Raw genomic sequence first — 13,925 nt, forward strand, 5'->3', positions numbered from 1 at the left:
CAAGGCAATTGTCTGCTAATTTACTTTAACATATTATTTTAGGTGAACTTCTCTTAATTTCTACTGAAACAGTATCTGAATGAGTCATACCTTTGGAGAGAGAGTCACGCCCATTTCATGCAGAATCAGCTACAATAAAGGTAAGTCAGCCAATAAAGACTTCTTGTGACTAATTCTTCTGTGAGTATGAAAGAAGAAGAGAGTGTATCCTTGTACTTCTTTCTTAACTTTAGGATTAGAACATTGAAATGAGAGCTCATGTGGAGAGTTGTTTTATGATTGATAAAGTGCGGTTGTGAGTTTCCATTGTTTGGACCTTGAGATTTCAGTAATTAGAATCTCAAGTCCACAGAGTATGATTTACTGTTCTTTATACCTGCGATTTTCCCTCTAGAAGTGTGAATAAGCCATCTAAAACCAAATACATACAGGAAAAAAAAAAAAACAGAGGAAGATTTCTATTCTAAGGCTTTCAGGAATAAAAAGATGATGGGATTTCTAAGGAACATTTTATTTACTTTTATTTCTAGAGATGATGCATTAGGTCAGTTGGTCAGAATATGAAACCTGAGTCTTGGGTTTGCCCTGGCTGGTCCTAATGGACAGGTAGATGCCCACATATGTGATTTGGAAGGTAAATGTCCCTGCAGGAAACACTCCACCTCCTGACCTATGACCTAATGATAATGAAATTTCATTTTGTTTTCTAAGTCAGCAGATATTTAAGTATTTAAGATACATACTCCAAGGAGGAGAACAAAGCATTTTCTGTGATTTATACTTTGCTGTGAATTAATTTTTAAAACAATTAAAAACTTTATTAACTAGTCATGATCACATTTTAAAGGAAATAGGAAGTAATTATGAAAACCTTTATTGTTGTATCTGACTCTTTGTGACCCCATGAACTGCAGCACGCCAGGCTTCCCTGTCCTTCACCATCTCCCATATTATATTCTGGAAATAAGGTAATAAAATATGCAAAGGTAAAAACAATTTAACTTCCTTCTATTTTATATTGAGTCAACTGGCTTTTGTAAATAAAATTCCTTTTCACCTGGCTCCATAAATCCTGTAAAACTGTAAAGTGAGGTCATTTTCTTCATACAGTAATTACTGTTCTACCAGCATCTCCTCACATGTCTCCTACTGGAGGTTGGGTCAGTAGCAGGATTCTTTTTATGCTGATTGCTGATTTTCAAGTATAACTACTTTTTTTCCCACCTAAAGCTACCTGGCTGCCCTGTTCTACTTGGTGGAAATGACATAGTTAGAACTCTTATGGGAAAAAAAGCCTTCCATTCTGTCCTTTTCTAAGGAGGCCCAGCTGAAAAATTCCAAGAATCTGGTGATTCTCATCAGTTTGGCTACAAGATCGCAATTTGATATGAATGAATTCATCTCTATTTGTGTATTCAGAGGAATTTCTAGTGCCATGTAGGGTAGACAGGACAGGCTCTGTGGCTAAGGTGAAAGATTAGCGAAAAAGAAATCGTGCACTCGCAGTTTGGAGTCACAGGAAGAGAATTGGCTTAGTTAGTTCCTAATTCTACCTTTGATCAACAGATTACTTTTCAGCCTGTTTGAGCATCTGTAAAACAGGATTTTGGATCAGGTAATCTAGAAGTTTTGAGTTTGTTTGGTTTCAGTGGTTTTGTATGTCACCCTCATAACTTTCTGAGTTTAGTTCATTTTGAAGATTGAAAAAAAATTCTTTTATGTCAGTTCTCCATGAGTACTTCTGTTAACATGTCCTAAGGGCATTCTGTGTTGTGTGTGTGTGTTTGTGGTATAGGGGATCTATTTCCCTGACTAGTGATCGAACCCAGGCCCCCTGCATTGGGAATGTGGAGTCTTAGCCACTGGCCCTAAGTATATTCTTTTTTTTTTTTTCTAAGTACATTCTTATTATTTCTTGACAAAAATTTCATGAAGTAGGGATGGTTACTGTCTCCATAAGAGTAGTCCAGAGAGGTGTGAAAAGTTGAAGTAACTTGCCAAAGACACAGCTAGTAAGTGGTGAAGATGGGATTTAAACTCAAGTAGTTTGTCTCTAAAACCTGAACTCTTAACCATTAACTTAAACATACAATTGAAAACAAAACAAAAACGTTTTAAGTTTATCTTTTGTTAGTTATTAAAATTTATGTTCCATCTATTGATTGACTAGATGGAATGAAATTTTAAAATTTTCTCTTAGACCTTCCTAATAAGTTTTGATTTTTCACTACTAGCAGATTGTCTTTGCTTGACAACTCATAGTTTCCTATCAAAATATTCAACAACATCTCCCGACTTGTTCTTTCAGTGGAGACATCCTTCTCTAACCAAGGTTGGCAAAATGGTAATAGCGTGCATTGGCTTGTTCTGGAAGGCCTGGGAGAATCTTTGATTCCTAGAATAGAACGTCTTATGTCATCCTGACAGCATATGCCTTTGTTGTTAGTTTGCAATTTGAAAGAATATTCAAAGACCAACACAAAGAGGGCCCACGAAAGTGTGTACAGAAAGAGTGGCTAGTTAGAAAATCAGCTTAGATTTCAACCACTAGCAACCATAAATGTCTTCTGAGGAAGTATCCATAGCAGTTTATAACAACTGAGAGGAAAGGGAAGATACAGAAAAATATTGTCAAAAGATGTTGGACTAAGGGTTTATTATATATTAAACATTTTTGACATACAAAAAGTTGTACATAATTAATATATACAACTTGACGAGTTTGAGGTAAGTATAAACCCATGAAACCATTATCATAATCTATACCATAAACTTATGTATCACCTTCAAAAGTTTCCTCCTACACTCTTTTTATTACTGTTACTTTGTGCATGTGACAAGAATACTTAACGTAAGACTTACCCTCTTAATAAAATTTTCAGTATACAATACAGAGTTGTTAACTATAAGCTTTATGCTAAAAAAAAAAAAAAAGCTTTATGCTACACATTAGTCTGTAGAACTTATTCATCTGGTACAACAACTGAGACTAATATCTTCATTTCCTATATTACACATGTTTTTACTAATCAAAAGGGGGTGTCCTCCCTGGATAAGCATAGTTAAGATTAGTTAAAAAAAGATAAAAGTTTGGTCAAACAAGGTCATTGGTCATTGTGTCTTACTGAAAGAAATTTAGGTGGAAAATCTAGGTGATTCTTTTCTTTTTAATTATGCATCTAGAGAGCAGATTCCTTGTATGGAAAAATTTTGTGTCTGCAGCACCACTAAACATTAGTATTTGGTCCATGGGTCTAAGAATGAAAGACACTGCTTCAGCTATACCAAGCTACATGGTTACTGGTGGCAAATACATGTGCTTGTGGTGCATGTGTATGTGTGTGTGTGTATGTATGTATGTTTCTCCTTGTAGTTAGGACCGTAGCAATCAGTACTAGTGAGTAGGACTTGGAAGGCATGACTAAGTTAATCTCACATTTTGTGTTTAATAACCCAATTTTGGTTTAGTAACAATGCCTCCTTGCAGGAGCATAAACCATATCATTATGCCATTTACATAAATCCAGGATTACCTGATTCTGTACTGCTTTATAATTAAGAAAGTTCTTTGCAATCCTCTTTTGATTATGAAAGAATATAAATATTTCCTCTACCTTCTACAGAAATGAGGACAGACTTATTCAGTATCAATATTTTGCTTTTATCATAATTCGATGCTCTGTTTTTATACAAAATTTATTGCTTGCTAACTTAATAGTGACAAATTCAGCCCACATAAAACATCAGGGATATCCTGAGGCATAAAATTAAAAATAAGATGGTCCCATATCTTTCATGGGAATAAAGATATAAGTAGAATTGGCTTTAAGTAGTAAATATTTGCTGTAGTTGTTAAAAATGTGTTGTTTCCCACAAATCATGGAAACACTGAGGTGGAAGGACTCATTTAAAGTTATTATTTTAAAAAAATAAAACAAAAACCAAGTTCACAGATACAGAGAACAGACTGGTGATTGCCAGAGGTGAAGTGGTTGGGAGATGGGCAAAATGGGTGGAATCAAAAGGTACAAACGTCTAGCTATAAAATAAATAACTTCTGGGGATGTAAGGTACAGCAGGGTCATATAGTTAGCAGCATTGAACTGCATATTTAAAAGTTGCTAAAAGAGTAAACCTTAAAAGTCCTTATCACAGGAAAAAGATTTTTTTGTATGGTGAAGGATGTTAACTAGACCTATTATAATAATTTTGCAATAGACATAAATATCAAATAAAAAGTTTAACATATAAAGTTATTTTTATATCTAGATGCAAGTCACATTACCTCTTCTGTTAAAGTGTGTTATCAAAGTAATTTTTAAGGAGTTTACTGGGAAAGAGGTTCCGTGACCTCCAGGTAGCTTGTTTCTGTTATTAAATGTGGAGGAAAGCTGTGACCTGAAAAATAAACTCACATAGTCTTCAAAATAGTGGCAAATCAAGTATGTGCATTCTTTCATCTGTCCCTACCTTTTTATTTCTCTGTCTGTATCTTTCAGTCATAATATATATATATGCCAACATTGTACTGCTTCTTTAATCTTTAGAATTATATTTGGATTTATGATCTTTTTATTTTATAATTTTCATTGTTTTCTTTCCCATTTTTCATGTTCTACTTTAAGTCTTAGATCTGAAAATAAACAGATTATTCTGAGAAACTAATGAGTATTAATATTGCTGAATGATATAAACCAGCTTTTACATTTGTGTCACTTATTCTATGGTCTTAAGGAAGTTACTTTGATTCTCTGAGTTTTTGTTTTTGTGGCTGTAATCTCAAAGTTACCATAAGAGATAAATTAGAATATAACTCTCTTGGCTGTCTGGTAGACCTCAAAAGTGTCATTCTTCCTTTTTTGGTAACTGCATCCTTTTGCATTTTAGACCATCATTATGTTGAGTTTTAATTATACCTGCACTGTACTTAGATTTTTTCGTTTGTTTTGCATTTGTTAAAAAAAAAAAAAAGGCAATGTATAAAAGAAAAAGAAAGCAAAGACACCAACCTGTGGAATGGCGTGTGTCTTGTCTTGGAAGGGATCATGGTGAACTCTGGATCAGGCAAAGCAGAAAGAATCTCAGTATTCTTTGTGGAAGATGTGTTGTTTCTGGCACCTGAAATTTAAATGATTACCTTCTTTTCTCATCAAATATCCCCCTTATGTAAAAAAAAGGTCTCAGACTATGTTGTTGAGCAAGCGCTAAATCATGTGATCTCTGATTCACAATTACTCTTGTAGACTCAGTAAAGCAGTTGGGAAAATACTGGATTGCCAATAACAGGAAGGAAAGATCCTTAACTTTTACTTAATTGCTAGTTGTTTCTTAATCACCAGTTACATCGAAGCTAGTCAGTTGAATGTATTAATTTACACCTTACTTGACTTTTGAAAATTAGAGAAGAGAAACTGATCTTGCTATTTTTATTCCTTCACCTTCCTAGGAATAAGAGGAACTGGTGATATTTTTGGAATTTACCTGCATGGTTTTCATTTTCCTGGGGTTGATCTAGGACATCTGAGTTAAGCCATCCACTTTTCTTCACTCAACATTCACTGGAATCCAGTTTCTGCTTACCTTACCCCAGGTCCAAGTTGAATTGTCTGTATTTAAGAATGAGGAGGGTCAGCAAAACCAAGATGTGAGGCTCTGAAGGGGCTTGTTTTGTGGTATCCCTTCAAAGGAAGACAAAAATAACAGACGTTTGTTGTTGTTGTTGTTCAGTTACTAAGTTGTTTCTGATCTTTTGTGATCCCGTGGACTGTAGCCCGCCAAGCTCCTCTGTCCATGGGATTTTCCATGTGAGAATACTGGTGTGGGTTGCCATTTCCTTTTCCAGGGATCTTCCCAACCCGGGGATCAAACCTGTGTCTCCTGCTTGGCAGGCAGATTCTTTGCCACTGAGCCACCTCACACATTTACTGGCAGACAGACTCACTGCAGGGGCTAATGGCTGTCACCAAAGTCATTGTACATTTTTGTCATCACGTTAGGCTAGAAACCTTACCTTCTCCTTCTCCACCTTTTCTCTCTTGAGTCTTCATAGGGTGTCAACATTTTTGCCTGAGAGACCATTCCAAATTACCCAATAGATCATAAATGAGTTAAGTCATCCAGTTAATAAAAATCTGCCCTGACCTCATCCAACATCTATTTCCACCTGAAGACGAGATCCCAAGTCCCCATGTACTTCCTGTTGGGGAGGATTCAGAAAAAGTGTCAGCTTTAAAAAAAAAAAAAAAGGAAAAATACTGATAAAAATACACATGCAATCACTTTCTTACATCATATTTCTTAACAGTTATTAACTGCAGAGAGTAGTTCAGTTTTTGCTAAATGGTTAAGGAAGAACTCATAAGTTTGTTGCCAAACAGTTTTATTATAACAATGTTACCACTCTATAAGTTTTAATATATACTGTTTAAAATTTATAATACATCAAGTAAAAAGATAGTTTTTAAAGAGTTTTTCTGCTTAAAACATTTTTTATTTTTAGTGAAAAAATACAGATACATTTTTGCTTTGAATTTAATTTTACATGGCAGATTAAAATTACAGGTCCTCTTAGATAAGAGTGATCTACTTTTCTTTCAAAACTGCTTTAATTTCACTTTCCCCCTTATTTGACTTTACTACTGTGGCGTAGTTTCCTCTGCACTTTGGCAGTGCAGCAAAATTCCCATTTCATGAGTTGGATTTTAAGAGGAAATATTAGAATACCTTGAGGATCCTGAAAACACTTCTGAACTTGGAACAAGGGTTATTCTGATTATTAGTTTAATTCTCATGCATAAACAGAGTCACAAGTCAACTCTGTGTGTTCTAGACCCCAGAGCAAGCTTCTGTTGAGAATAGGCCCCAGAGGTAATAGCCAGGCAGCTTCCTCAGGAGCTGCAAGGCTGCTCCAAAGGGTCTAGTTCCTCTCGCCTCAAGACGGCACCCTGCAGACCTTGTTGCTAGAGCAACCTTGCCTTGGAAGAAGAGATTGCCTGTGCTTCTTGGGCTTCCTGGTAGTCATGACACCAGGGAGAGGGAAGAATTCTAGATGTAAGGACATTTTAGGGGGTCTCTTCCCCACCAGGAATCCTCAGGAGTGCCCCCTTCTGGGTTAAAACACAAACACTTTATACTTTGTCTTTCATCTGAAAACAAATACAGATTTGAATATGGCAAAAACCAGAAAAGAGTATTTTATATACAATTAGAGATAACAGAGCCAAACAATGACCTTGTAGAGACTCGGCTAAGACAATAATGTTAATGAGAGGTAGGGTGATGTCTACGGGCTAAAGGATGAGGACCTTGAATTATCAGAAATGATTTGAAGAACTACATTGTCATCAGGGTAACACACGTGAAATGACATATTCTAAGCCATCACTAACCTAACATGGTTTTACTCAAGGATTAAATTGTGGTAGCAGCTTCATTTAAAAGGAGTGAGGCTTAATAAAATTAAGTTACTCATAATCTCTTTCTATATCCCTTTTTGACCTGAAACACGGCATATAATACACATTCACAAATTACACTATGTGTTACTCTAGTCAGAGGCCTCTTTTGCTTGTGAGACAAGCCGTATTTTGTATTCCTAGGAAGTCTGTAGACATTGTTAACATGATAAATATCACTACACGTCATATGTAAGTTACATCTACCTCCTAACATTTAAAAAATAAAGAGTAATTTTCAAAGACTATTAACACAGGATTGCTTGTTATTGAGAAGTATAGGGAGGGGCTTAATGTAAAATATTTTCTTTAGGTAGATCCTTTCAAGGTGATTTAAAAAAACACAAAAATATTTACACCATACTGAACTTTCCTAAATTTCCTATGATACTTCTATTTCAAAACTGTCTTATTGTGAGAGTATGAGGAATATAGATGCAGCAAGTTTAATGTGTAAACCAGTACCGTTAGCTTGAGCAAAAGATGTCCCTAGGGTCTCCCAACACCAAGAAGATGGCAGAAGTTTAAATGCAACTATTTTCTTTTTCCCAAGCAGTTCAAAATGCTTTAGCAAAGACTTTATGATTCTTACATCATTACTAATGATGTAAGCAAAGGTGAAAAATTCAAGAACTGGGGGTCTTGACTCCAAGTCCTTAATCCACTAAAACACACTGCATTTGAAGTTTAAAAATTATTAGGAAATTTTCCCACTGAATATGATCTTAAGATATTTCGGAAAACATTTAAGATCTACTAGGACTTGAATTTGAGAAGTAAGAGTGACCACACATCCAGTGTGGGGACATAAACTAGACAATTTAGACTGTAATCATGACCAGTTTATGTAAGAGTAGCAAATAAGTGCCAAATCAGACCAATACTGTGAGATTTGCTGTGCTATTTTGAATAATTTGGTTCAAGTATCCGTATTTGGCCAGTATGTAATTCCAGTTCACTCTGCTTATATCAGACGGGAACAAGGATCTTCTGTAAAGATCTTACTGCCTGATCCTCGTAGCTCTGTAGGACCATGTAGGTTGCCAGTTATACTAGGAATCGGACAAATCACTCTTTCCGTCACTATCACATTTTGCGTGAGAAGTGGATCAAAAACAGCAGCGGGAGGTTGCACAAGGGAACCAGAAGAAGTTGAGTAAGTCTCCGTTACCAGATAGCTACCATGCTGCAAAGGGTCAGCGATGGGAACGGCAGGCTGGAGGACAGAGCTGGAAGCTGACAGCGCAGATGCTCCCTGGCTGCCTGACAAAGTCTGGTACCTAACAGACTCTGACTGCTGGACTTGAACATGTTGGCCACAGGCGTCAACCCTAGAACTGCTGTCTTTGGTATGCAGCTGAGAGCTTTTGGTTTCATCATCCATCCCGAGGCTTATCTCGGCCAGCTTTTTAAATTTGGGGCCAAGTGAGTCCAAGAAGCTCTCGTCAAAATCGTCGGCAATAAAACTGCAACAACCCAGGGAGCCGACGGGAGAACTGGGGGCATCGATTCCTTCATTATCATAGATCAGCAAGCAGTCATTTGCTTCCTGGCCATCGTCTTCGTCTGCACAGGCAAATGCTTTCTAAAGGTGGAGAGAAGAGGAGAAAATGAGCTGTAAGAGACACTCAGGGGAAGGATGTAATACCTTTTGTAAAACTCAGCATTTGATCATGACTGTGATTGAGGTAATCCATCGAAGTCATGTACGGATGTGAGAGTTGGACCATAAGGAAGGCTGAGTGCCAAAGAATTGATGCTTTTGAATTGCAGTGCTAGAGAAGACTCTTGAGAGTCCCTTGCACAGCAAGGAGATCAAACCAGTCAATCCTAAAAGAAATCAACCCTGGATATTCACTGGAAGGGCTGATGCTGAAGAAGAAGCTCTTTGGCCACATGATGCAAAGAACCAACTCACTGGAAAAAACTCTGATGCTGGGGAAAGATTAAGGGCAGGAGAAGGGGGCGACAGAGGATGAGATGGTTGGATGGCATCACTGACTCAATGGACATGAGTTTGAGCAAAATCAGGGAGATCGTGATGGACAGGGACGCCTGGCGTGCTGCAATTCATGGGGTCCCAAAGAGTCAAATATGACTTATCGACTGAATGGCAACAACAACAATAGAAGTGAGGGCATACTCCATACCAGCAATCTTGTTACAGAAGTTTCTGTGTTTGGAGAAGGATGCAATTAACATTCCTTTCAACTTGAGTCTGTTGTAGGCTCATATTTGAACTCTTGAATTTTAAGACTTGCATTGACATGGACTTAGCCATACAGAGCAAATGTGTACGGAGCCTGGAGGTTATTTGCTGGGCCATCTGTGAGGGTCCCTGTGTGTGTTTGGGTCATTGTGTGGGGCAGGGTGCAGGCATCCTCACCATCTGAGGCAGCTCTCACCAGCCTGGGGCCTTGACCCAGACACCGTAACCCTCGTGAGAGTCTGATTCCTAACTGGGAGTCTGATCCTTCCTGTCAGTCTGTCCTCAAACACTGTGTCAGCCTTCATCTGCGTGGCCACCAGGCCAAATGCCATCACTTACGGCTCTGATAGCGCAGCTGTAGGTGAGATCCGTTCTGGTGATGCACCAACCAGGAGGCAAGCTACCTGCCTCCCAGCGTCCTCTCTGTCCTTGCATCCCTGTCCTTTTGTAGATTCTCTGCTTCTTGACACTTCACCTCATCTTGGACCACATCCTTGTTTCCCCTTTCATGTTTGGGTCATTAATGTTTCTTCAGCATTTTTGGACATGGACTCCTTGACAATGTGAAGAATACTATAACCCTCTCGGAAAAATGTATGCTGATGTATTCTGACATACTTCATGGTACAGGAAATGAGAAATAAACTGCTTTGTATGTCTAAAGAGGATGCCACTGATCTGAAAAGCAAAGAGTTTTGCTTTCTGTTGTTATCCCAGTGGGAGGAAGGAGGTGCCATATTCTCTGATTTTGTGTCTACCCATCCCTTCTTTCTTTTGACCAGTAGCCGGATTTTGGCAGCCACCTTAGGTTATCCTTGTTATTTTAACAAGGAGCTTTTACCTCTTTTTTCTTGTCTTACCAAGTTGCAAAAGAACCGAACTGTAAAACTGAAGTACAGTCAAGTAGAAAGATCTCTAATGTAAACAAGATAACAAAGCCACAGCGTTTTCCACCAGATTACCTGAGAAAAGTAGGAGTCCAGGAATTTCATGTTTATTGCCCCTTCCCCAAAGTCCTTGTTGGTTCCTCCCGTGGAATGCCTTGTTCTCATCGTCCCGGACTGCCCCATGGAAAAGTTGCTCAGACCAGTGGTTGCTGCGAACCCCGCGGCTCCCCCAGATCCTGCAGCTGCTCCAAGCTTGGTGGTCAGTTCCATTCCCGAAGCTCCTTCTACCACCGTCCCTCCAGCATATGTATTCGTACAGACTTCTAAAAACAGGGGAGAAAGTGCCGTGACATCTCATGCTGTGATTTGTTTTGTTTTGGTTTTTACTGATCTTTGATATCTGAGAGCACCCGCCAAGTAAAGCCAGCTTGTGGGAGAAAATATGATTTTATGACTCAAGGTGAGAACACCCCACAGTCTGTAATGTGAGAGTAACAGAGGAGGTGAGGGAGTAACAGAGGGTATTAACAGATGAAATAGCTCTGAAAACTTACCAATTAAAAAAAAAAGTAGATTTTCAGTGACAACAGCCAGAAATGGAAAAGTATGAACGAAATATTCAGCACACAGCCATGGAAAGCTGCTAATGCGATGCTTGTTTTCAAGAAAAAAGAAGTTGTAATTTAGCTGTCATATTGGCTCAATATGGAAACCGAAGAGGAAACATACATAATGTAATCATGCAAATTAGCAAATGCTAATTAGGTGTCTTAGTGCCTAATGAAAATTTAATGAGCTGTGACTATTCTGCCTGTTACCTTTACAATGCATTTTCATGGAAAGCTATTTTTCCTAGAGAATTCAAAATATTGTTTTAGTGATGTAATTGTAATGGGAGAAGCAAATAAGGATTAAGGTAACTGATAAAGACAGATAGTTACATTTTGGGGGCGATCTTATGTAGATGTTTCAGGCTGGACATTTAAAAACAATTTATTGCTAAGCATGGAATTAAGAACAATTTGAATATTAGGCATTAGATCTTATTGTTCTATAGGCTTCCCAGGTAGTGCTAGTGATAAGGAATGAGCCTGCCAATGCAGGAGACATGGGGATTTGGGTTTGACTGAAATAACTTAGCATGCTTGGCGTTCTAGTTTATACCTTAGTGTGGCACTGAGATAAGATGAATGAAATAGTCGTTTGGTAAACTACAGAAATAAATAATTTCACCTATATGACAACACAAGCGATCCTTGTCCCATTATGATTAAATATATTATTGTTGTTGTTTAGTTGCTCAGTGGTGTCCAATTCTTTTTCGATCCCGTGGACTGTAGCCCACCAGGCTCCTCTGTCCATAGGATTTTCCAGGCAAGAATACTGAGTGGGTTGCCATTTCCTGCTGTAGGGGATCTTCCTGACCCAGGGATCGAACCCTCAACTCCTGCATTGGCAAGCAGATTCTTTACCACTGAGCCACCAGGGAAGCCCATGATTAAATACAGGAATTGGTTATTTGAATTGAAATCAGGTTCCTGTTCTGGGGAAGAAAGAAGGGCAACAAGATCTAGGATAGGCACCCATGACACTTTAACTGCAAATATTACCAGTGTTAACAGGCAGAGTTGGATGCTGGGTACATAGTGTGTTTTATATTTTCCTTTACATTTTTCTATATATGTAAAATCCTTAACTTATTAAAAAATTAGTAATCAACTATCAGAGAGCTATACTTCAGTTTACTGAAGTTTCGAAAAGTATAACAAATCTTCTGCTAGTAAAAATGGTGATATCAGTAGACAATGAACTTATTGAAGTCAGAACTAGGTCACAAAATTGACTGCTATACTAACAGTAAACCAATTCACTGAAACCCTGTTTCAGTGGTAACATCTCTCAGTATGTGCACAAATTATTAAGAAAAGAATTTAGAACATTTCTTAGTTTTTAATATTTCTTATTTAACCTATTATTCCTTTCAAAAATAAATTTGATGTTCACTTACCAGAATTTTCCATGAAATCAACTCCATTGGCAGTTATAGGTGGCACACAGATATTTGTGATTTCCTACAAACAATATGCAAAAAATATATTTAAAAATTAACCAGATTTCACCAATATAAGTGAAATACGCTCCCTTTTAAATGGAGACATTACAAGAATTTCAAATTCTTACAGGAGTAACCATTTTTATGATTTGACATCTGAAGAGCTAAGATCTTAAAAGGCTCCATTCACTTCAGCACTGACTCTCATAGGTCCTTGATGGTCAGGAGTCTTATTTTTTATACCCCATTACCCCCTTTTCTATCTAGTATGTAAATCGAATTTGCTCTGTATGAGTGAAGTAAATGTTTTACAAAGTGGATCCTCACCTTGTCTTCAGGTTGGGCACCTTCGATTCCCCACGGGTGAATTGTTCCTTCTGAACCATCCGGCACTGGGACAAATCCACCGGTCACTCCCCCAATAGTACCTGCCCCACAATCACAGGTCAGAAGCAGGAGGAGGGCCACTAGAATGAAGGAAAATAAAATATCAGAACATTTGAATCACTTGGAAATGATTTGACAGGGCAATTGTTGGAAACATTACAAAGAAATACAGTAGCTTTAATGCTTATGGAAAATCTAATAGAAAGCAAAATTAATTTCTACAAGGTAAAATTTGATTAAGCTTACTAAAATTTCACATAATTATGAAACTGAAGGAGACAGATCAGGTTATTCTTGTGACCCATATATTTTCTTAAAAGAGGCACTGTTTGATGAATGATAAAAGTGGTCATTCATTTCCTCAATTATTTTCTATAATATACTTTTATTATTATTGCTTTTATTTGTACATATTTCAGCTCAGTATATGATGTTGGGTGAATACACACCTGAATAGTCAAGATTTTAGGTGGGCATTATAATGATATGGTAATCTGGTAAACAGCTCTTTATAGAACAGCCATTAACCTGCAAACTCCCTATGCAACTGATGATCTAGTATCATTACACTCTTAATGGTGACTTAGGAATCCTTAGCTTGGAGGGGCCTTCCTGCCTGGGTAATTATCATTCTTTCTGTGCAGATAGGTCACATCTTGGCAATAAAGATTAGCATCATTCTCAGGCTAATAGGCCAAGAGAGAAATGAAACACTTCCCAGGCTGGGTGGTCGATGACCCCACCTCCACCTCTGCCCTGCATGCTGGATGTTCATGTCCCACTGAGTCTGATCGTGTCTGATTCTTGTGATCCCATGGACTGTAGCCTGCTAGGCTTCTCTGTCCATGGGATTCTCCAGGCGAGTATACTGGAGTGGGTTGCCATTTCCTTCTCTAGAGAATCTTCCCGTCCCAGGAATCTAACCTGGGTCTCCT

At 37.9% G+C, this 13,925-nt stretch overlaps 1 protein-coding gene across 1 annotated transcript in view; it reads right to left on the reverse strand.

Annotated features, from left to right (window-relative positions):
• Positions 1-6,362: 6,362 nt before the first annotated feature.
• Positions 6,363-13,925, reverse strand: part of DSG3 (desmoglein 3) — a 31,417-nt gene continuing 23,854 nt past the window's right edge. The window contains exons 13-16 of the mRNA XM_043888772.1: positions 12,931-13,070; positions 12,559-12,622; positions 10,626-10,873; positions 6,363-9,039 (exon numbers count right to left, since the gene is read on the reverse strand). Of these exons, the coding sequence (XP_043744707.1) occupies positions 8,419-9,039; positions 10,626-10,873; positions 12,559-12,622; positions 12,931-13,070 (1,073 nt within the window). The 3' untranslated portion in view covers positions 6,363-8,418. The remainder of the gene's footprint in view (positions 9,040-10,625; positions 10,874-12,558; positions 12,623-12,930; positions 13,071-13,925) is intronic.

The sequence above is a fragment of the Cervus elaphus genome, chromosome 27 (genome assembly GCF_910594005.1).
Source record: "Cervus elaphus chromosome 27, mCerEla1.1, whole genome shotgun sequence".
NCBI classification, from domain to species: Eukaryota; Metazoa; Chordata; class Mammalia; order Artiodactyla; family Cervidae; genus Cervus; species Cervus elaphus.